This window comes from Peromyscus eremicus, chromosome 18 (genome assembly GCF_949786415.1).
Source record: "Peromyscus eremicus chromosome 18, PerEre_H2_v1, whole genome shotgun sequence".
NCBI classification, from domain to species: Eukaryota; Metazoa; Chordata; class Mammalia; order Rodentia; family Cricetidae; genus Peromyscus; species Peromyscus eremicus.
The window spans coordinates 38780460-38804923 of record NC_081434.1 but is presented as its reverse complement, the minus strand read 5'-3'; the positions used below and the strand labels follow the sequence as shown (position 1 = coordinate 38804923).

At 41.2% G+C, this 24464-nt stretch overlaps 1 protein-coding gene across 2 annotated transcripts in view; it reads left to right on the top strand.

The window, feature by feature from the left end:
* Washc3 (WASH complex subunit 3) overlaps positions 1-24464 on the top strand; it is a 48377-nt gene that overhangs the window by 6346 nt on the left and 17567 nt on the right. The window contains exons 3-5 of one of the 2 annotated variants that reach the window (XM_059245572.1): positions 8092-8157; positions 10691-10798; positions 13880-13987. In XM_059245572.1, coding sequence (XP_059101555.1) covers positions 8092-8157; positions 10691-10798; positions 13880-13987 — 282 coding nt within the window. Of the gene's footprint in view, positions 1-8091; positions 8158-10690; positions 10799-13876; positions 13988-24464 lie in introns of both variants that reach the window. The other variant, XM_059245571.1, reaches the window with a different exon arrangement.

Genomic DNA, 24464 nt, shown 5'->3' with positions numbered 1-24464 from the left:
TCCCTCTCTCCCTCTCTCTCTCCCTCCCTCCCTCCCTCCCTCCCTCTCTCCCTCCTCTTTTGGTTTTTTTGAGACAGGATTTCTCTGTGTAACAGCCCTGGCTATCTTGGAACTCAAATCATAGACCAGGCTGGCCTTGAACTCACAGAGATCTGCCTGCCTCTGCCTCCCAAGTGCTGGAATTAAAAGTGTACACTGCCACGTTGGTATACAGATCTCACATTCTTGGTTCTGCATAGAGCTTGGATCCAGTGAGATGGACTTATTGCTTGGCTTATGAGGTGGGCCTTGGCTGTGGATCTGCAAGGGAAGACCTAGAGTTTAGGTCTCTAATAGGCCATCCTGAACCCCAAGGCTACAGGGACTGACTTGGAATTGTGGTTTTGAGCCTGAATTTGCCAAGTCTGGCTTTGCACCTACCAGTCCTGGGCCCTGGTCCTCTGGGATGGGTCTGAAGCCTGAGTCTGAGGGCGGAGGCCTGGTCCACTCTGTCAAATCTGATGGTTGGGTCTGCAGCATTCTTCAAAGAGCCTTGGTTTGTGAGGGCATTCGAGCCTGCTCAGGTTTGGCCTGGATTCTGAGTCTCTGGGGCTAGTTTGGTACTTGGCAGGTATGGTATGTACATCCACAAGGCTAGTCTGGAGTATGGGATAGTGGGTGCTGGGCTGTTACCATGGGCCCATGTTTAGAGAGCTGGAGGTTGGGGATGTAGAAACAGTCCGGAGGCCGCATATACTGGCCTGAATGGGAAGTCTGAAAGGTTGTCCTGGGCTAGGTCCATTAGGGCATGAAGCTCTGTAGCCAGTCAGGAGAGTAAGGCTGTAGGGAACAACCTGACTGTGTTGATGGGTTTCAGTCTGCTGCCTTACAGTCAGAGATATCAACCTGGAGCTAGGACAGGCCTGAAGCTTAGGCTGTGTAGTCTGCCTGGCTTTGGGCTAGCTTAGAATCTAGGGCAGACCTGGAACCTGTACTCACAGAAGCTAGCTTGAAGGCTGAGTCCAGGGCTCACTCTGTCCTCTAGGGGAAGCCTCCTCCTGAGAGAGTTCAGACCCTAGTGCCTCAGGGGGCAGTATGGCCCTATTGTGGGTCTGGAGACTGAGTCTGTGGGGACTAGCCTGACCCTTGGGATGTCTTCAATCTTAGGTTGATTGGGAGGTTTAAACCACTAGGGTTGAGCTGTCAGTGGGCCAGGCATGAAGTCCGAGATTCTGAAATCTGAGCAGACAATGAGTGGGCTTGGAAACTCCGTCTTTGGTACTGGCCAGGTGTCCAGGGCCATCAGGGCCTAGACAGTGCTAGGTCTGAGTGGGGTGGTACTAAGTGTGAGGCAGTGTGGTGCTCACTTCCCTCTCCTTTCCCCAGCTAGAGTTGTGTCCTCATTGCTGTGCTGCTGGAGTTTGGTGAGAAGTGAGCCCGGTAATGAGCAGCTGTCGGAGTCACACACACATGTCACATCACACACACACACACACACACACACACACACACACACACGTCACATCACATGCACTGCTCTTTTCTATGTGTCTTCCCTGAGTTCAGCAGGTCACTGCAGTTCTCACCAGGTTCCCTTAGCTCTTGGGAAAGTATCTTTGTGGGGGACTCTGATTAAATCCATGCTTTTGCTTGTGGACATGAACTGGGAAGTCCTGGCCCACCTTCCTGGGGTGCTTTACGTTTGGTAACTGACTACAATACAAGTCCTTGTTTACAATTGACACATTGGCAGTTTTTTTTTTTTTTTTTAAGATTTATTTATTTATTATGTACATAGTGTTCTGCCTACATGCATGCTTGCAGGCCAGAAGAGGGCACCAGATCTCATTACGGATGGTTGTGAGCCACCATGTGGTTGCTGGGAATTGAACTCAGTACCTCTGGAAGAACAGCCAGTGCTCTTAACCACTGAGCCACCTCTCCAGCCCTACATTGGCAGTTTTTACGTTTTGGTCAGTTGCTGGCTGTTCGCTCAGTGAGATGTAGCCACTATTTACTGTGTGCTTACTCCCTAACTGAGTGACATGCAGGCAGTCATCTCAGCCCTGCCATTTAAGGTCCAGGCCTCTCTCTTGGCATATCCACAAACTGAGATGTGGACAGTTTGAACTGTCGTTCCCCATGTATCTGAGTCCCTAGGGTTTGTAGCTAGCTGTTCACGGGAGGCTCTCTAACTTGCTGAGAACAGTACAGAGCCCATGAGCCACACTGAGATCCCAGCTCTGGTCTAAGTGAAGAGGCCAAAGCTTCTCTCTACTCTGTATTGTACATTTTGTTGTCCTGTATTTCCTGAATGGAGTGTCTTTATGGGTATGGAAACTACTGAAGATATTCTATATGTATCTCAAGGTCACTCTCTGGAATAGTTTTTGTTTTGTTTTGTTTTGGTTTTTTTTTTTTTTTTTGGTTTTTTTTTTGGTTTTTCGAGACAGGGTTTCTCTGTGTAGCTTTGTGCCTTTTCCTGGAACTCACTTGGTAGCCCAGGCTGGCCTCGAACTCACAGAGATCCGCCTGGCTCTGCCTCCCGAGTGCTGGGATTAAAGGCGTGCGCCACCACCGCCCGGCCGACTCTCTGGAATAGTTTTTAATCTGTTGATAGTTCCTGGGAAGCCTGTTGTCCTTGTTTGGCAAGCCGTAACAGAAACAAAATGACTGTTTCCCTAAAAGAAAAAGTGAGCATCGGCTGTAGTTTTTTAGTTAGGAGTGAGCTGCAGGGAGAAAGGCACCTCCTCCCTGCACGCTGATCTACATCGGATGTAACTGTAGTGTTTTCAGCCAGCCAAACTCAAGCTGGGATTCAATTAGGAACGACTCGAGCTCTTTCTTCATCTGTTATTTTGTTTCTTAGAGTTTTCTGATAAAGAGAACAGTATAGAACTCTTTTTTGATATTTTTGTAAAGAGCTCAACTTTTTAAAAAACGTTGTGCCTACTAGGCTACTTTGTAAAGAATTCTGCTTCGCCTGCTGAGACCAGAGGCCAGAGAAAGGGAAGCAGTTGAATCAGACCCAAGTTACAGAGTCGCTTAGGGTCATCTCCTCTCCCTTCACAAATCCCCAGCTCCCGTCAGCAGAAGGGCCGGCGTCCACCACTCAGTGGGCAGGGCCAACCCATGCTCTTACTTGTGTAAATTCTGGGCAGACTGTCTTACTGTGAATTACAGGGTCAACAGCCCCATGTAAACAAGACATGTGGATGTTTTATCTTGACTCAGATTTGATACACACAATACTGGATTTTAAATCATTTCTAATCTTTTTCTTCTAAAACTCTTTAAATACAGGCGAAGGTGTTGAGAATTCTCATCTAACAGATTTATAGTGTTTCTCTTTTATATCCAAGTTTTAGGCCCACATTGAACTTATCTTTCAGACAAATGATGTCTCTCTTAAACCCTTTTTTGGTTTTTGCTCCGTCTTTATAGTGGGGAGGCTTAAGAGTTATATGCAGCTTACTGAAGACTGATTGATTCCCTGCTGGCCTCTAGGACACACAGCACAGCAGGACATTGAGATCCACTTTAAACACTCTTTAGGGACGTGGCTATAGGTGCTCGGTGTTTTATAATCATAGTTATATCATCTCATTGTTCACAGAGCTATTAATTAACCTTCTCTAGAGCTGGCTTGAGACTCTCAGGTGTTGAGTGGTTCTGGATTTTCTGCTGTTCTGTAGAATTGTGAGAATCATTTCTTAATGCAGCACTCCTCATAAGTTTTTAAATTAATAACTAGACTATTTGGAGGGGGTTTTCGAACTTCAATGTAGTATAAAACTGCTAGGGTTTGTTTTTTTCTTGAAATTATGTTTACATTGGTTTAACTAGCATTGACATAGGTGGTAGTAGCCATAGCAAGGAAAAGACCACTGTTCACAATTCTTATCCCCACAATTACCAAAGGTTTTTAGATAAATGAGTATAAGCTAATATGTATTGATGTTTATTTTATATCAGTGTCTTTCATGTCTTGAAAGAGAAATCATCCATGCCTTCTCAGGCTTTGACCAGTAACAGATGAGAGTAGGTAAAATGAGTTAAGGATGGCAGGTACCAGAACAATCCACAGCATACAAAGAGGGAGACGACTATTGCTCTGAAATGATCGTTTTTGTCTAAGCATCTTCAGTCTATTCAGTAGGTAAATTTCTAAACAAACATCTTTACTCCCGTAATCACTTAGATTTCTTTCCAGTCTCAGTCTATCCTATGTAAATCCTCCGTTCAGTACTCAGTGACAAGTTAGTTTTATATTCGAATCATGAGAATATTTAAAACTGATTTAAAAATAATAATAGTCGCAGGTGAGTGCATCCACCTTAGTAAATGTTCCAAATCAGAAAATCTTGGTTTCCAGTCTATATAGTCCAGAGCTTGCTGACAAGCTGGTCAATTGTTTACTAACTCTGGGTAATGAACAACAATCTGTGGCGCCTGGATCTACCATCATGTTGTTGCAAATTCTGTCAGCTCTGGATTGGAAGTGTTTTGGTTCAGGTGATTACACTTGTATAAAATCTCGCTTTTTTCTTTTTCTCTTAAAAATGAGCAAAGTCATTCCTACTTCACAGACTTGCTGTGGAGGCTTGAATGATGTGTTGCAGACACAGTATTTCACACACCAATGATCAGACATTTACAATACTAAATCTCCTTTAAAGTGTATATTTGTATGGGTATATTAAAACATAAAACTTAATTTGGGGAACTGGAGCAATAATTCAGTCAATAAAATTCTCTTCATGAAAGCATGAGAACCTGAGTTTGATGTCTCAGAGTCTATATGAAAGTTAACTAGGGAAGAGCATGCCTAACCTGGGTGTTGGGAGGGTAGTTGGGAGGGTTCCTGGGCTTGCTCACCAGCCAGTCGAACTGAATTGGAGAGCTCCAGGTACAGGGAAATAACCTGTCTCAAAACTTAAAGTAGAGATCAATTAAGGAAGATGCCTTAAAAGTTGACCTCTGGCCTCCACATAGACACACAGGTATGTGCACTCTCTCACACACATTAACATGTATATGCACATACATGTATAAAATAGTAAATTTTGAACTCATTTTTCTTTTTATGTTCATTTTACTTAAACCAATATGCTCATTTTTCACATATGGAATTTATCATTTCACAAATTAATTTGTTGTAAGATTTCTTCTCTAGTGAATTAAAAGACTTATTAAATTTGCCAAAATTGAATTTCCATGATTTTCAGGAATGTGCCTATAATTTGGATAGCATGACATGTTTTATAACTTGTATTTATGTTTACATAACAGCTTATTGTGAACAAATCTCAAAGTTAAACTTAGCATTGATGCCATTAAAACTAAATTTGATCCAAGGGATGCAGGCCTGTTATCTGAGCCCTAGGAAGACTGAGACAAGAGGACTGACAGCTTGAGGCTAGCTTGGACTGTACTGAACGTTTGAAGCCAACCTGAGCTCCACAGCGAGACCTTATCGCAAAAAATGAAACCAGGCCGGGCGGTGGTGGCGCACGCCTTTAATCCCAGCACTAGGGAGGCAGAGCCAGGCGGATCTCTGTGAGTTCGAGGCCAGCCTGGGCTACCAAGTGAGTTCCAGGAGAGGCGCAAAGCTACACAGAGAAACCCTGTCTCAAAAAAACCAAAAAAAAAAAAAAAAAAAAAAAATGAAACCAAAACTAGAAATTAGCTTGTGTATGTTTAATTTCGGTGGTCGTTTTAAAAGTAAGTGTTCTCAGGTTGGACAGGTGGTTCAGTAGTTAAAAGCATGTGCTTCTCTTACAGAGGCCCCAGGTTTGGGTTCCAGCACCCATATGAGGTGATTCACAGTTGCCTGTGACTCCAGCTCCAGGAGACCTGGTGCCTCCTCTGCCCTCCATGGGTACCTGCACTCATGTACACATACTCACAGACACATATAATTTAAAATAAACTTTATCTTTAATACAAAACAAAAAAAAAACCCAAGTACTCTGTAGCTGTACACTTTGTATCAGGTATGAGAAAGGGGTGTGATAGTGTAATAAAGTGCAACATATGAGTTAAATGATATTGAAACACTGTCTCGCACATGTACCAGTCTTGTGGATCTAAGTTATCAGAGCAATTGCTATATCCAGAAGCAGTTTCTTCAATTATGTCCCCTGATATTGTTGCTTCAACATCCACTCAGGCTTTTATTGTCATTCCTAAGATTGAAGATAGGCCAGTACACATTTTGCAAAGATGGAAGAGACAAAATACAACAATAGGTAAAATAAAAAGAATGCAGCTTTTATTTAAATTTCAGGTGACAGATTCAGGTGCAGCAATGTATCCTGCCATTCCAGCTATTTGGATGGCTGCAGCAGGGAGCTGACATGATCCCAAGTTTGAGACCTACATAGGCAGGATTGATAGATCCTGCCTTAAAACAACCAAGTATCCTATGAAGCACTAAGTGCTTTGTACCAATGTTCAGTATTTTACTCCTAATTGTGGGCAAAATGACCTTGGGGCATTAAAGTTCTGCTTTTAATAAGGAGTTTTGTATTATCCCAGGTAGCAGACAAAATGCTGCCTCTGCCATGGAATAAACTGGCTAACCCTCTTGGAATGTGTAACAAAACATGACATGTTTAGAATCAAGGTATTCAGTAAATGCTTTTTTTGGATTGTATATATTGTACATATGTGTGTAGATGAATAATTGTATGTTTGGTATATGTGCATGCAGATATACCCATACCCATTTGAGTAGGTAACTGTGTACAGGTTGGCATGCACATGGACTCCAGAGGATGCCATTAGATCTTTTCCTCATCACTCTCCACTGTATTTATTGAAGCAGGGTCTCTTGTTGAAATCAGTGCTCACTGATCTGGCTGTTCCTACTACCCACCTTGCTCTGGAAATCCAGTTTCTGTCTCCAGGTGCTGGGAGTGCAGGCAGGCCACCGTGCCTGCCTGGCTGTTAGGTGGGTGCAGGCTCCAGTCCCCGCACTGGAGTAGCAAGTGCTTTATCCCCTGAACCATCTCCTTAGGACCAGATGGATAGCTTAATTATATAAATTAATTAGGGCATAGTGTGCTTTGGTCTGTTTTATGTTGGGTTTTGATAGTAGATGTTTCATTTTGCTTCTTTAGAACTATTTCTCTTTTAATTCTTTTCTAAAATGTTTTGTTCATCCTCCCATTTCACCCCTCCCCCTTTTATTTTTGAAACTTGAGACCTTTGAATTTGGACTGAATTGTATTTGCTTATTCACCAGAGTAATTTCTACAGGCAGATCCTATGCAAGGCCATCTCTAACTAATGGTTATTCTTTCTCTTGTCTTCTGTGGACAGTTCACTCACTGGCAAGTAGTTATTTCGCTGCTGTCACATTCCAGGCATTGTCCTGGGAATACAGCAGTGCCGGGGACCAGCCTGACCCTTCAAGGAGTGAAGATTAAGAAATAATAGATAGGAAAAATATAGACGTAGACGAAGAAAAATACAGAGACACAGGATGGCTTCAGGAGGGCTCCAGGTCAATACCACAGTCTCCTCGAGTTTATTCCTAATGGGCTTTTTATATACCAGCAAGGGGAGAGGCAAAAGACCTCCCCCTCTCAAGGTCAAGGTACAAAGTACAAGCAAGTGTAGACCCTTCCTTAATTTTCAGAACACCTGGTAACCACACCTTATGACGAAGCATCTTATAATTAGGTCTTGAAGTATAAGACACCTGGTAACCACGCCTTTGGCCAAAACATCCTATTATGAGCCTTTGTGGGGCAAAGCAAACTCAGACGCTCTTACCCTGAGTCAAGATGGAGTAAGGCCTCACTGTGGAGTCTCTGTGGGCCCCCAACAGCAGTGAATGAAAGACTGGCCTAGCTTGAACTTGTATTTTGGTTTCTTGCTCTGATAATGAATTTTAGAAAGCTGAAAGGTAAGATTTCTATTAGTGTCCATATAGAAACTGACACATTCTAATAACACAGTGTTCAACTCTTGTGAAAACAGTGGTATATGAGAAAATGAGAAATTTTTAAATTGTATATTTTATAATTTCCAAATCTGCCCTTCATTGTTCTTTTTTGCCATGTTAATCAAATGCTCTGTTCTTATGTCTCTGACTTTTTCTAGAAACTGGCAGACCTTTCTCTTCGTATTCAACAAATTGAAACAACTCTCAATATTTTAGATGCAAAGGTTTGTATTTCTAAATACAGGATAAACTTTTCTGTATGTATATCATCTTTCTCAGTCATACTTAGAATGTATTTGGGAGTGAAATCAATCTAACCCCTGTATCTGTGAAATGATATAGTGTTGCACATTATTAAATATATTAAAATTGCAAGACAATGAATGGTGTTATATAAACATCAACTTAGTCATTTCAAATGAACTCGTGGGTCGAGAGTTCTTTTATTATGCTAATTACAAGTAAACTATAAACATCATGTTAGCAAATTAAGCTACCATGTGGTTCACATAACTTAATGGAATCTCAAAATTATTTTTTTAAGATTTTTATTTATTTTATGTGCATTGGTGTTTAGCTTGCATGTGTGTCTATGAGAGGGTGTCAGATCCTTTAGAACTGGAGTTACAGACAGTTGTGAGCTGCCATGTGGGTCCTGGAAATTGAACCTGGGTCCTCTGGAAGAGCAGCCAGTGCTCTTGACCGCTGAGCCGTCTCTCTGGCCCAATTATTTTTATGTTAATGATTATAATGTAGAAATAGTGGCACAATAATACAATCGTTAGAATAAAACTTAAATGTCTCCCAAGCAAAATTTGTCAACATTGTCTGATATTTTCATTTGTAAATATCTTGGAAGTTAATGAAAAATACCAGTTTGAAATTAGCAATTGCCAAGAAGCTGGGTACAGTAGTCCCTGTTGATAATCCCAGTACGCAGGAGGATGATGCAGGAAGATGGCGAGTTTGATGCCAGCCTGATCTGTACAGAAAGAAACTGCCTCTTTAAATAGAAAATGAAAGAAACAAACAAAGGTCCCGTGTTACCTGGGAAAATGATTTTTATTTGATTCCTAGAGATTTTGATAAATAAGCGACACATTCAGTTTTAACTTCTTTTGGTTTGTAACGTTGTACATGTTTTTCCTGTTTATGGGGTAAAGGAGAAACTACTGTGTGTTTTTTTTTTTTTCTGCTGTATTTTTGGGATTTTATCCTTCCCTCCTTGATACTCCAAAAAAGTGTTCAGTGTCTGCCTTTGTGTGTGTCCATTCAAAAGTTAAATTTAATTTTTTTAATTGATCAAAATATTTACTAAATATGTAAGTGGAAAATTTTGTATTCGTGTTAGAATAAGGAAGTAAAGACAAGGTAGTACTTTCTCTGCCCTCTGTGGACTTCAACAAGTATGTTGCCTGAGAACATTTCTCTGGCATAGAACTTTGGAATACGCGGCCTCGGATATGCTAGGGATATTCTGGCCGTGCCAACTGCACCTACTGTGACTTTGGGCCACTGCCACTTGGCCAAGCACAGTCTTGAGTCAGCACTTGTCAATGACTTCTGCTGCTTGAGATCCGATCACCAGGGATTTCTTATACTCTTTCTTATGACTGTGTCTTATTTAATGGTTGGGGAACCCTAAGGTGCTGCCGTCCAAGGACACAAGTCACATTTCCATTTGAACAAGTTCACCGTAGTGTTTCCCCAACCATAGTACAATCCCCGCAGCCGGCAGACATCTGATAGACATATCACATGTGACCAGGGTAAAATCAGGACGGATTTTTTGTAAATCTAACCCCAAATGCTTATCTTTTTTGTTTTAAAATGCTACTGTTCTAGTCTGGAATGTTGGCAATACGCCTATCTGCTGTGAATAAAACGCATTTTAGTAACATCCAATGATAAATGTTTACAGAGAGAAAAATAAGCTGTGTCATATATTAAAATGTAAAGACACATCTCGTATAATTAAAACTTGCAACGTGCTAGCGGGCTGGGTAGGAGATGCGGGAAGTACTTGCTGCACAGGTCTAAGGACCTGAGTTCAGATGGGAGAAAGGAGGATCCAGCCAATCCAGCATTTCAAATGGAGGCACTCCAGGCAGTGAGCGACCCTTTCCTCAGAAGATGGTGAAGGGACAGTGAAGAGGAGTCCAGCACATGCACCAGCATGCATGCACACACGTGCACATATGTGCTTGCTAACCCCCACACAGCTACACACACACACACACACACACACACACACACACACACACGCACGCACGCACCTATATACAACACACTTGCACATACACTGTGTGTTGCAGGGTACTTTTCTTTAGCAAGCTATTTTTAATAAAAATGTTTCAGAAATAATTCTATAAAGAAAACTTCCTCATCCTTGTACAGGTAGTAAAAGTGGGGGTGTAAGGAAGGTTGGCCAGAGGCTCACATAGTATGTTAGCAGTGCATGCACGTTGGCAGTCAGGCTCCAAAGCCACACTCTCAGTTCTTGCACTAAAATACTCCGTAATCTTAACAGTAATTTGTAGGGAAAGAAGGGTTATCAACTAAATTAAACTTTTGAAAAAAATCTTCAAAAGTATTGTGAATGTTTTTCACTTTGAGTTTATGACGTAGAGATTGAAGATGAAAATTCTGAACCTATGTGATTTGATAGGTTTAAGGGAGCTGAGTAAGAACCCACAGGTAAAAAGGTTTTTTGTGTGCACCTGGAAGGACCTCCCAACACTAATGTCCATTTCTCAGCTGTCATCTATCCCAGGCCTAGAGGATGTCACCGTTGAAGTGTCTCCTTTAAGTGTCACTGCCGTCCCGAGCGGGTCACATTCTGAAAGCACTCCAGAGCAGCCACAGGTAAGTGACTTACAGGGGACATGGTCATCATGGTTGAGCTGGATACTATACTTAGACCTTGGAAGATGCTCAGTAGCTGTGAGGCTCTTAGTCGTCAAATTACACAGCCTGAAGCTACAGAACACGTGTCGAGGGGAAGGAGCTAGCTATTTTGTTTTTTAATTTTATTAAAACTTTATTGTGTATGTCACGCCAAAGTTAACAAGACCCAAAGTCTCTATATTTCAGTGAACCAAAAAAGTGTATTTTGGAAGTTGATGTGTTTGCATCAGCATCCTAATTAGAGCCACTTTGGCATCATAATAAGAGCCACTGTACTTGGCTTTGTGCCATAACGTTCCTGTATGCTTCCACACTTTTAGAGCTTTTAACTGTTCATTTAAAAATATCCATTATATGCACGTCTCAGTGAGGTATTGAAATATGAAATAAAACAATCACCAAAATGATGACCCACTAAAGTAATATTAACAAGGTAGACATCCTATGTAAGCGAATTTTGCATTTCACTTACCTAGAAGTATTTTCACACAGTATTTTTAGGTCATAATGATGTTGTTAATAAAGTTAGTAGCTGAGAAAGAAAGCTTGCTGTGTGTCAACACATGTATACTTCTAAGAGTTTTTATTTTAATAATTGAATATATTTAGTCCTCAGAAGAGCCATATGACCCAAATATAGTTAGTTGATCTTCTATGCCTGATTCTGCATCTCGGAATTCACCTAGACACACATTAAGGGTACTCAGAAGAAAGAATTTGCATCTATACGGAATGTATGTGGACTCTTCCTTATCATTATTCCTTAAACAACATAAGTGTTTACATTGTAAAAGGTACTCTAAGTAATCTAAAGATGGACTAAATCACACTATAGGGTAAGAGTTAGTTAAATTCAGACACAATGCCACTTTATATATAAGATACTCTAGCAGCTGCAGATTTCAATATCCTTGGATATTGAAAGACCAACCCCTGCAGATCCCCAAATACCTATTACTATTAATCACACTTGAATTTCTTAATTTGCTTTGCAGATTCAGAACTGCCTGGTATATGTCTGACAATTTTTGAGTTGTAAATTAATTCATTTAGAGTATTTGGAAGTTCTGTAGCCTTTCTGCATTTGTAAAATTGTATTGGGTTTTGTGTTGATCAATCTAATAAAATGATTCTTGAGCATGTTAACATTCAGATAAACTTCTCATTTTTTCTTCATTGACATTAACTAGTATATTTTTATATAAAATACTTTGAAAAGGACTTAAGCATTGCTTTATGCAGATTTTTATGGACATTATAGTCAACTCAGCTATCCCAGTACATGGAAGGTGGATGCAGGAGAATCAGGAGTTCAAGGTCATCCTTGGCTATGTAGTGAATTGGAAGCCAATCTAGGCTACATGAGATCCTGCCTCAACACAAAACAATAACATCATCTCTTCATTACTGATTCTAACTATGAGTCAGAATCCTGTGGTTCCTATACTGCTTTTTGTGCAACTTTAATTTCATGGCTCAGATCTTATCTTTGTTCACAGTAGAGTATCAGTTATTGAGATTGAGATCAATTGAGAATGAAATGAAAGACAGTTGAGAGAAAGGATTATGAGGCTTAATGAGCTATTCATATAGTAAAAGTATGCTAGTGTGTGATTAAACCTTGTTAGGTCTTGGGTGTTGGCACAAGGTAGCAGCTGAGAGTTGAAAACAGAATAGGATGTAGCTCTCATTTGCTCCATTGGACTTTGGAGGAGCTGTGCATTAAAGACTTAAAACATATGCTTGAATCTTTCTTTTTCTTTTTATGCTTAACAATGTTTTTGACTTCTGTGTTTAAGTGTTTTGCAGATGAATATATATACTCATACATATTGTCATTCGCTTTTGTAACATTTAACAATACCACATAGTGGAAGAAACCAAAAGAATTTGTACTTGTTTTATTGCTTCAGAGTTTCTTTAAAAAAAAAAAAAAAGATTTGGCTTACATATAAATTATATTAGAAAAACTTCAATATATAAACATAATTTATGTTCATTTTTTAAAGACTAAAGATGGTTGTTTTGTTTTGTTTCTTGTTTTGTTTTGTTTTTTTTTTCCCAAGACAGAGTTTCCCTATGTAGCCCTGGTTGTCCAGGAACTCACTCTATAGACGAGGCTGGCCTGGAACTCAGAGATCCACCTGCCTCTGCCTAATGAGTGCTGGGATTAAAGGCATGCACCACTACCGCCCAGCTAAGACGGAAGATTTTTAAAATAGAAATTTGTCCACATTTTAGCATAGATGCATTGTAATGGCATCTGTGAAAGAAATCCCTTGAAGCAGTTATGCCAATGCCGACTGAGAGTCACAAAAATGAGTTGATTCTGAGTGTTCAGATTGGTAGGGAAGCCAAGTACTGTGTGCTGGTGAGTCTTCACTGTGCCCCAGCTTCTGGTAACCTAGCGCTGTCCAGCATCAGGACTGCCACTATTTAAAAACACCGTCCCTCAGTATTTGTCACCCAAACCAGTATTTAGTTAATTTTAGCTACTCTGTTAACTTTGTTACCATTAATAACTGCTCATCAACACATAAAATGTACAAAACCAAAGAATCTAGTTTTCTCCAAGAAATCTCTGAGCATCACTTTCTAAAAACTTAGAATCACCATATCCATTTAGAATACGATGGTTTAGTAAGTGAGGAGGACAATAGGGTACATGGCAGATCCCTAGAAAAGTAATTCATTGTCCATAGTTGAGCAGTTGGCAAATCAAACAGTTTTACTAGTTTCCTGCTATATCCACCCGTCATGTTTTATAGGATAAATAAAGGAAAACTAAAAATTCTGATGCCAAGAGTACATTTGCATTTTAAGGAACAATGTATTATTGATGATATTAATTTTAGCTTATAAATATTTATAGGTATTTAGAAACATATATCCCATAATTAAATTATTGGTATTTAAATGTAAGAATATAATTTTAAATATGTATTACCTTATAATTATAAAAATAAACATCCCTTTTAAGTAACATGACAGATACTTTCTGTGACTTGTCTAAAGATTTACATAAACTCTCTACAGCAGGACAGCACACAAGACTCTGGACCACAGGAAAGTGAAGTTTCTTCAGAAAATATCGTAACTGTAGCCAAGGATCCAAGATACGCCAGATACCTCAAGATGGTTCAAGTGGTGAGCTAGTTTATCTGTCTTCTCTGTCTAAACCTGCAGATTTCACTGTTATTTTTCCAATTTCCAGAAGTCCAATATTTCCCATTAAATCAATTACACTGGGCTAGAGAGATAGCTCAGTGGTTAAGACCACCAACCGCTCTTCCAGAGGACTTGGGTTCGATTCCCAACACCCACATGGCAGCTTACAACTGTCTGTAACTCTAGTTCCAGCAGACCCGACAACCTCATAAGACATACATGCTAATGCTCCTAAAATAAAAATAAATAAAATGAAAAGTTTAAAATCAATTACACTTCAATTTGACATAGGTTAGCGGTTCAGTGTAGATTTGTGCCATTATTATTGTATTTGAAATCTTGGCTCTATCAGAAAAACGAAACAGGGCTGTTCCTCTGGTAAATCAATACTGGAGTTTGCTTCTCTTGTGCTACTGTAAATACGGTTTTAAAATATATTCTATTTTGATGTTCATTTATCAGTGATTTGGTTTATAAAAAAGAACACAGCTCTCTTGGCTACATAAGAGAATAGTTTTAATAGTATATGCCTTTATGTTTTTCTAAGCAATTCTACATGGTCTGATGACAAATGTTTGTGGTTGTCTACGGCAGCAGAAGTACATTTACTCCTATACTTAAAGAAAGCCCTACTGCAAGTAACTGAAAGAGCCAACAGAACATTGTATTCTGCTAATCAAAAAAATTAGCCAGACGGTGGTGGCACACGCCTTTAGTCCCAGCCCTCGGGAGCAGAGGAAAGTGGATCTGAGTTCGAGGCCAGCCTGGTCTACAGAGTGAGTTCCAGGACAGCCAGGATTTTCATAGAGAAACTCTTTTGAAAAACCTAAAGAAAAAAAAAATTAATGCTTTTATAACATTTTGTTATCAGACAAAAAGCAAAACAAAAAATAGTACTATAAATTTGTGTCCCAGCCAGTGGCATTATTTACCACCAAAATGACTTCAAGGCAGATACTGCTGTCTGATGGCGGAGAGCGGAGTGGGTACTGTAGGTCTGCAGAAGTAGTAATGAAGGAGAAGCCATGCCCGCCCCTCTGTGTGACAGAAGCAGATCTGTCACTTTGGAGTGATCCGTTGACAGTCAGTGGGCTGGCCTAGGTTTCAGGAGTAAGGTGGACTTTGGGGTAAGAGTGTTTACATTTTTAGGCATTATTACACTGACATTCTTTTTCTCCAGTCGTGTTTGGTTCTATTGTAGGTCTCTGGGCCATCCAGCCTCTGGGTTCTGGTCTTCCAGGCAGCATCAGGGATGGGCTTACTCTCGTGGCATGGGTCTCAGGCTGGACCAGTCATTGGTTGGCCACTCCCTTAATCTCTGTGCCACCCTTATCCTAGCCTGTCCCGTAGACAGGACAGACTGTAGGTCAAAGGTTATGTGGCTGGTTGGTGTTCCAGTCCTTCCACTGGAAGTCTTGCCTAGTCACAGGAGGCGCCAGTTCAGGCTCTGCTATTGCTAGGAGTGTTAGCTGGGGTCATCCTTGTAGATTCCTGGGAATTTCCCTTGCACCAGGTCTCTACCTGACCCCGGAATGGCCCCTCTGCTGTACTCATAGATTGGTGCCTAGGTCAGTAGTCATCAGAGAGGCTTCATCCAGCAACCGGTGGAAACGGATGCAGAGACCACAGCCAAACATTAGGCTGAGCTCAGGGAACCCTGCTGAAGAAAGGGAAGAAGGATTGTAGGAGCCTAAGGGGTCAAGGGCATCTTAAGAAAAACCACAGAATCAACTAACCTCAGCTCATAGGGGCTCACGGAGTCTGAACCAACAACCAGGGAGCCTGCATGGGACTGACCTAGGCCCTCTGCCTGTATGGGACAGTTGTGTAGCTTGGTCCTCTTGTGGGACTCCTTACAGTTGGAGCAAGGGCTGTCTATGACTCTTTGGCTAGCTTTGGGGACCCTTTTCCTCATACTGGATTGCCTTGCCCAGCCTTAATACAAGGGGAGGTGCTGAGTCTTACTGCAACTTGATATGCCATGCTTTGTTGATACCCACGGGAGGCCTGCCCCTTTCTGAACAGAAACAGAGGAGGAGTAGGTGGGGTGGGGTTGGGGGCAGAGGGAAGGCCGTCAGGTGAGGGGGAAGAACTGGGAGGAGAGGAGGGAGGGGAAATTGCGTTAGTGATGTAAAATAAATAAATTAAAAAAAAAAATTATAGAAATAATTACAAATAATAAGTACGAGAACACTTTATAGTAATAATAAACTTTCTGGATTAAAAAAAGGATGTATAAATTTTTAATAAGATCAAGAAAGAGTTCAGCTTGAATATAAATAACAATGAACCCAGGAAAGAGTACACTTAAAAGATAAATTCTTTTTTTTTTTTTTTTTTTCTGGAGCTGAGGACCAAACCCAGGGCCTTCTACCACTGAGCTAAATCCCCAACCCAAAAGATAAATTCTTAAAAAACTTTGTGACTCTCAAAATAAAAAAGAAAAGCCTTCAGAATGACACATAAAAGCTTTTTCTGTGAGGGTCTTCTGATGTAACCCACCTAAGAAATGAGAAAATAGAGTCGGGTTTTCTGAAACCTCTCATCTAGGACTAGATAGCAGACCTGTGTCCATGGTGCCACTCCCCACAATCGCAGTTAACCAGTCAGCTGCCATCTGGAAACGCCAAATGGGAGCTTTCCTAAGTCAACAGTTCATCCACTTGAAATGAGTTGCTGTTCTGATGCGTTCTCACTGGAAGGAGTCTTCCCCTGTCCATTGCATCCACGCATGTACACGATCCATGTAGCCTGTTAGTCATCACAGTTAGCAGACAGTCTGCTGCACGACTGTGGAACATGTAGGCAGGGTCAGCCCTCTCAGGTGTCTGCCTGGCAAGTCTCACAGCTCCTGCAGACGAAGTGGGGACACTGGCTGTGTCCACTCAGGTCACAGATGTGTACTAAACACTTAAGAGATTACATCAGCGAGCCAGAGCCAGCGAACACTCCCAAGCTACTTGGAGTTTTGATTTTTGTTATTAATTACTTAAAATAAGTTTCTCTCTCTCTCTCTCTCTCTCTCTCTCTCTCTCTCTCTCTCTCTCTCTCTCTCTCTCTCTCTCTCTCTCTCTCTCTCTCTCTCTGTGATGGTCCTTTATCTTTTTTTCTGATCATACAACCTACCATCTCACTGGATACAAAAGCCAGAGCCCTCAGGAGGCCTATGAGATAGATCTTCTCTAAGTTATCTGCCCTGTTACCTTTCTGATCTCTGTCCTCATTCACTCTGCCCTAGGTCAGCTGGCCTCTGTGATGTTCTTAGCTAGGTGTGTGGTCAGTCTCCTGGCTTGGGGTCTTTCACATCAGCCATTCTCTGCCTGAAATACTTTTCCCCAATAGCTGCATGGCTTACTCACTATTTCCTTCAAATCTTCATTTAAAATAGTACCTTCTAAGTGAGGACTTAGTCACCCTTCTTTAAATGACAGTCTCCTCTGACCTTGTTTTCAGAATGATAAATCTATAAAATACAGGTTGATGGCACCACTCACAGAATTGGAATCTGTAGATGTGGAAGTCAGAGCCAGATCATATATGTTTTTAAAATGGTTTCTAATTTAAAAGTATTTTAAAATCATTTTGTTAATGCCATTATAAATTTTTATTTAAAATATTTTTTTTAAAATAAATGTTTTGTTAAGGAAGAAGGAAAAAACATAGCTCTTTAGAAGTGCTTGACTTAACTCTGGACCGTCTTTTTTGCCCTGTGCCTGAGTGTAGCAGTGGGCCAGTTTGAAATCAATCTTCTCAGACTTTTTCAGATGCGAGCAGTGCCCCTGTGTTAGGCTGCTGGCTTTCCTGAGCCTGTGCTACAGGTATCTCTGTGTTCTAGGCTCTGGAAGTGGCTCCTTCGTGGGATCTCCCTCTTGGGACACATGAACGTGGACTTCATCTATCACACTGCCTCATCAATCATTCTTCTCTCTGCTTTTAATTTTCAAGCATTGTGGTTCTTACATGCCTCTCGGTCATTGGAGGCTGTTTTCTAATTGTTTGGGGGTGGTTTTCAAGCAGAAAGGGAGAAACAAGATCTTCACCCCACCATCCCCAAACTGGAAGTTCATCCAAGTTAAATTTAATTTCATTGTTTTTAGTTCATTGTGCCAACCTGTATCCCAGACTCTTATTACCCAACTTTTATTTCCTACTGCTCCTTGTCCTGAATTCCATTCTTCATTCAAACCAAACCACAAATCCTTCCTCGCATAAGCGGCACAGTGCTTTTCCAGCTCGGAACCTAGATTCTGCTTCTCTTAATTACTACTTTTCAAATTCTGCTCATCTCACATCCCAGATTCTGAATGTACCAGTTCATAAAGCTAAAACAGTAGCTCCCTTCCTGAACCTAGCCAGCCATTTTTTCTATATTCATTATGGAATTTGTTATTTCATACCCTTCTCTATGGAAAAAAATATATATATATAGAGAGAGAGAGAATATCACCAGTCGAAGGGGGAACTGTATGAGGAGAAACAGCCTTGAGGAATCTTTGTATTCACTTCAGCACTTGTGCTGGCTAATTTTATTTTTTTGTCAATATAACACAAGCTAGGGTCATTTGGGAAAAGGACTCTTTGTGTTATGCTCTTCATCATAGTGATAGCAAACCCAACTAGGACAGCAGTATAAGGGTGCTAAGATAGTCTTTCCAACCACAGTGTGATGCTGCCCTTCTGCTCTCTGCTCCAGCTTCAAGCAGGGTGGAAATGCATAATTAGCTCCTGTTTCTCCAAGTTGTTGGTTTTAAATGTTTTATAGGGCAAGGTAAGATGTGTCACTCAGTGTTAACACTAATCTTTGGAATCTGGTTATTAATCTGTATGTAAACACTTTCTGATGTTTCTTATGTTGTGAGTAGCTGTCAAAATTGGAGTTGGACAAACATGATGGCGTTACAGTCTGCTTTAGAAAATGCCTGACAGTGGAGCCATTAGAGACCCATGTCATCTACTCATTCAGTTTATCAGCGACAGGAGAAGAGTTACTTAGATTATTAGACTAGTAACTCAGGGTGGTGAAGTGCCTTCCTGTTTTCTCTTAGCCTTCTAATCAGCTGTATACTCTCCTAAATTGGTCCAATTCCTTGAGTGTGAAAATAAGCAGTTTAGTGGGATAGAGACAAGACGATAAACATACTTCACTGCCATCCCCCAAAAGCAGCCTAATCTAGCTAGTTCTAGTGCATTCCTTCATTGTGAAAAGTACTTTACTTGGCCTGTAAATTCAAAGATTTTATTAAAATGCCATGTTTTTCTCAGCTTCAGAGGGTCACTAATGTTTCCCTTGCTTTCCTAGGACTGTTAATGCAGAGAAACTTATCCTGAGGAGTTTAACTTGTATATAGGCATGGTCTTGAGTAATGTGCCATCCACTGTACACAGTACTGTAAGCCCTGAAGCTGTATGTAGACATGGTCTTGAGTAATGTGCCATCCACTGCACACAGTACTGTAAGCCATGAAGCTGTATGTAGATACGGTCTTGAGTAATGTGCCATCCACTGTACACAGTACTGTAAGCCATGAAGCTGTATGTAGACATGGTCTTGAGTAATGTGCCATCCACTGTACACAGTACTGTAAGCCATGAAGCTGTATGTAGACATGGTCTTGAGTAATGTGCTATCCACTGTACACAGTACTGTAAGCCATGAAGCTGTATGTAGATACGGTCTTGAGTAATGTGCTATCCACTGTACACAGTACTGTAAGCCATGAAGCTGTATGTAGATACGGTCTTGAGTAATGTGCCATCCACTGTACATGACTGTAAACCACTGAAACTGTATGTAGACATGGTCTTGAGTAATGTGTCATCCACTCTACATAGTACTATAAGTCGTGAAGCGAAGTCACGGAAGCCCACATTTTAGCTATTAGGGAGGTATTTGTATTTGTATTGACACAAACAAAGAACGCCTGGCCTAAAACAAAGCAATCTGTCTCTAACAAAAGAAACCACATGACTTATATCAGTGGTATAAATTATACTCAAAAGGGAATCAGCGGTGCCACAAAGCCTCCCCTCCTCGGCACAGTACTGACATTCCGTTCTTCTTCAGGACCATTGTGTTCCTGTTCATAAACTCCACCTGTGCTGAGCTTAGCTTTATCCGCAGTGTGATATTCTCGCTCAGCAGCATCTTGTTACTGGAGATACTCTCAGTGAATTGTTCAGAAACATTTCATCCTCTCAATTAGACAGAGTCCTTTTCAGGCCTCCTCAGTGTTTTTTGTCGTATAAAAAGCTTGGGTTTGCAGACTACCTATGTAGTGATCATTCACCTCCCTCTGGGAAAGTCCTATAGGTTACAGAAACATCCCTTTTCTTTTCAAGCTCCCTCTGAGATGCACTGTCATCTTTTGGGGCTTCCTCCCTAAGGCACCATGACAACAGTCTCTTCCTAAGCCCTCGCTGTCTTCAGAGTGTGTTGCTTTTCCAGTGGTCCTGTCTCACTTGTCCCATTCCTGTAAGTTCGTCTTAAAGCCTCGTAACTCCAGTTACTTAATATAAATGTCTCCGAACAGAAGCGAACATGCATGGCCCTTGTTTGTTTCACAAGTCCCTGCCGCAGACCAGGAAGCAATACCTCTCACTGTGGCTTCTGCACACACCTTTTTCCATTACACGTGTGGGAGACATTGGAGAAAGCAGTTGTTTTGAGAGGCAGTGTGAGCACCTAGAAGCGTGTTTGCCTCGGAAACGCAAAGCTCCAAAGCTTTGCCTTAGGCTGTGTGTGACCACGGTCAAGTCTGTTTCCCCATGTAAGCTGAGACCTGAACTTCCTCTCGATTTATGATCTGTTCATTAATCCTCAGATTTGGACCGTGCCATTAGTAAAGGTTCCTGGAACACCTGCAGGCACTTTCTGATTTTTTTCTTTTCCTTTTAAAGTAAGTTTTATACAAGATTTTTCAGTGAGTAATACTATTTTGTTCCAAATGTGGCAGATAATTGATTCTGATTTAGTGCTTGTTACCATAATAGTGTGGCACCAGCCTTTGCTAAGTTACATATTGCTTTTATAACTTAACTGGAATAGTGTACATAGATCACTTTTCCAACAATTCTCCCCCCCTTTTCCTGGCAGAGCTTGGTGGATCTTGTGCCAGTAATAAATTGTGCATTGGGAAAGTCCTGCTTCCACATGAAGGAGGCTAATGAGTTGTACTTTTGGAACCATATTTGCCAAAACAGTCTCTTCAGACACTTAGACTGTTCAAAGCTCTATTTTCTTTGGCTTGCTCAAAATGTGAATTGAATAATCTCTGGTTCTGGTGGTTCTGATGTATCCATTGCCAGGAGTGAACGTTGGCCTAAGGAAATGGGACTCCATTACCTAAGGGCACCAAGTCTCCAAATGATTATTAGAGATGTTCATCAAGAGGTGATACACTTTGGACCTGGCGAAGCAGTCAAGCATGATATAGAGCTCCCTTTAGAGAGCAAGCAAGGTCGAGTTACTTTAAGAGTAGTTGATACCCAGACCCTTCTTATATGAGTATAGTGTGGCTTCCCATGGTCTAAGAAGCTCCAGGATAGGTTGCTTATCACTACAACCGTGTGACCAAAGGACAGTTATGGTTTGTGGTGATGTCAGCTGTTGAACACTGGTCCCAGATTTAGTTTAACAAGTATATGTTACTTCTAAGAGTGTATGTGTTTCTTTTTTGTAATACCTGAGGTTTTATAATATATGTATTATATATATATATATATATATATATATATATATATATATATATATATATATATAAAATAGTAAATCTGTATAGATGTATATATTTAATAGTAAACGTCAAGGCTGTTTATTCTAATGTAGGAAGATTGTCAGGATGAAGGGTAAGTCTCATGCTGCTAGCTGAAGGGAAGCCACATACCCAGTGTTGTGGCCAGCTTCCTGTTTTGTGACAACTAGGTGTTGACCGTGTCAGTGTGACAGGTCTCTGTAGTGCGGTGGACCCATGAGGAGGAGGTAGGAGCTGGGATAAATGGGACTTGGGTGGCCTCTGATAGGCCCTCTCTTCCGCATCCTACCTCATAGAAGTACAAGAACTTCCCTTAAACAGGGAACCTAACAGTCAAAATGTTGCCTATGATTTGATAGCAGAGAATCTAGAAAGAAAACTTGTCATATTTTTGATTATTATAAAAATTACTAATTTTCTCCCAGTGTCAGTGAACTGAACTCTAAGAATGCTATTTGTAAAATATTTTCATGCCAATTATAAAGTCTATAAAGACTGGGTTTTCAATCATTTTTGTTTTTCTTTTAAACCTCTACATGTTACCTTGGAAGTTGGGGAGCTCAGAGCAAGTCATGGTGTACATAAAGTTAAGAAATATTCCTGCCTGACATTGTGGCAGATCCTGGACTCCCAGGACTTGAGAGGCTGGGGCAGGAAGATCACAGATTTAAGGACCACCTGGGCTACATATGAAATACAGGTCAGCCTGGGTTATACAGTGAGTCCCTGTCTCCAAAACAAAAAGAAATGTGCCTTTAAATGATGTATTTTTCTTTTTGTATGTTGGGGGTTTTCTTATTGACTTTGTTCTTTTAGTGCTGGGGACTGATGTGGAACCTCCCAAAGCTAGGCAGGGGTTCTGCCTCTGAGCTGTATCTATAAGCTTCTTTTGAACTTTGGATTTGGTTTGGTTTTTCAAAACAGGCTTTCTCTGTGTAGCCCTGGCTGTTCTAGAACTCACCCTATAGACCAGGCTGGCCCCAAACTTAGAGATCCATCTGCCTCTGCCTTCCTAGTGCTGGGATTAAAGGCATGCGCCACCAATGCTCACCTCTTGTTTTATTTTGTTTTTTTTTTGTTTTGTTTGTGGCAAGTCCTCACTAAGTTTCCAGACTGGCCCTGCATTCACTCTGGAGTCTAGACAGTTCTTAAACATGTTGTCTTCCTGCCTCAGCCTCCCAGGTAGCTAGAATTACAGGCCTGTGATACCTGGCCCAGCTTCATTTATCTTTTTTTTAACAAAAAAAAAAAAAAAACACTTTTTGTTTTTATAAATATGGGTGTTAGCAATAGACAATAAGTCTAACTCAGATGTGAGCGTTCATGTTTTCCCTGAGGTGTGATAAAGACAGACAGCAGGAAATAGCTGCCATGCAGCAGACCGCTGCTTCTGTCTTGTGTGGGTGTCCGTGTCTATTGGTGCTGTCGCCTATGCCCCCTTGATTCCTCAGCTGTCCCCTTCACTGATTCCACCCTTGCCGTACTGGACTTCCGTAGTCCAGTGTGTTTGCGTGCCAGTGTTGCAGATTTTTCACTGTGGCACTTTTATCAACGTGCTCATTTGTTTCCAGAAACTAGTTGTTTGCCGTACTGCTTTTGTGCATGGTGCTTAGTGTGCCTGGAAAATCTATTTTCAACTGTGAACCTTTGGAAGGTCAAAAGTGCTCAGTCACATATGAGGAACAGCCACAGATCAAGAAACTGATGTACGTGCGTGGAGGCCGGTCTCCCCTAGGGTTGCTGATAGACACTTGGCTCCAGTACACTTGAGTTCATTGTTTTTAATGTGGTATTAGATACTTTAAAATGGATTTCATTTAAACACGAGTTTTAGGGGTAGAGGGGTGGGTGGCTCAGCAGTTAATGGTTCTCGATCCTCTTGTGGTTTGGTTCCCAGCACCTTATAGTAGAGAGCTAACAGCTGCCTGTCCCTCTGACTGCAGGGGATCTGATACCATCTTTTGACCACTGCAGGCACCAACACGCACACCACACACACACAGGGGTGTGCACACGTGCCATGCACACACACACACACACACAGGAGTGTGCACACATGCCACACACACACACACACAAATAAAAATAAAATAAAAATTTTAAGTAAGTTAAAAGGGGTAAGTAGAAAATAAGAAAATAGAAAATGCAAAATAATATTCAAAATGTAGTTGAGAGCCAGCAAGATGGCTCAGCAGATTAAGACACTTGCCACCAAGCCTAACAACTTGAGTTCAGTCCCCAGCACCTGCATAAAAGTAAATGTGGTAAGAATGTACTTTTCTTGAAGTCATCAGAGTTTGGTATGAATGGCATTATAATTAAAATAATTTAGATACTACATAAGATGCGTTATCTGAAGCAGCTTTTTAAAGTCAAGTATCCATTTCATCCAGCTTTGCTGAAGGCCAATAAAATTGGTTTCAGTGTATTAAACCACTGGAGCACAACTCCTGCCCTCCTCCATCCTGGACACAGAGAAGGCACAAGTAAGCAGGCACTGTTGACTTCATGCCCTTCATTTACACAACCTCTCTTAGCTCTCCAGAGGTTGTAGGGAAGGCACAGCATCTTCTCCAGCCGCTCTTGGGTACAGGCACTGACTGGAAGGATCGCTGTGCCTGCTGAAAGCCACAGCCTGCCTTCACTCCAACCCCTGTACAGTAGTTCCCAGCTGTCATTCATCCGTGCTGTTCTCTCTTCCGTAC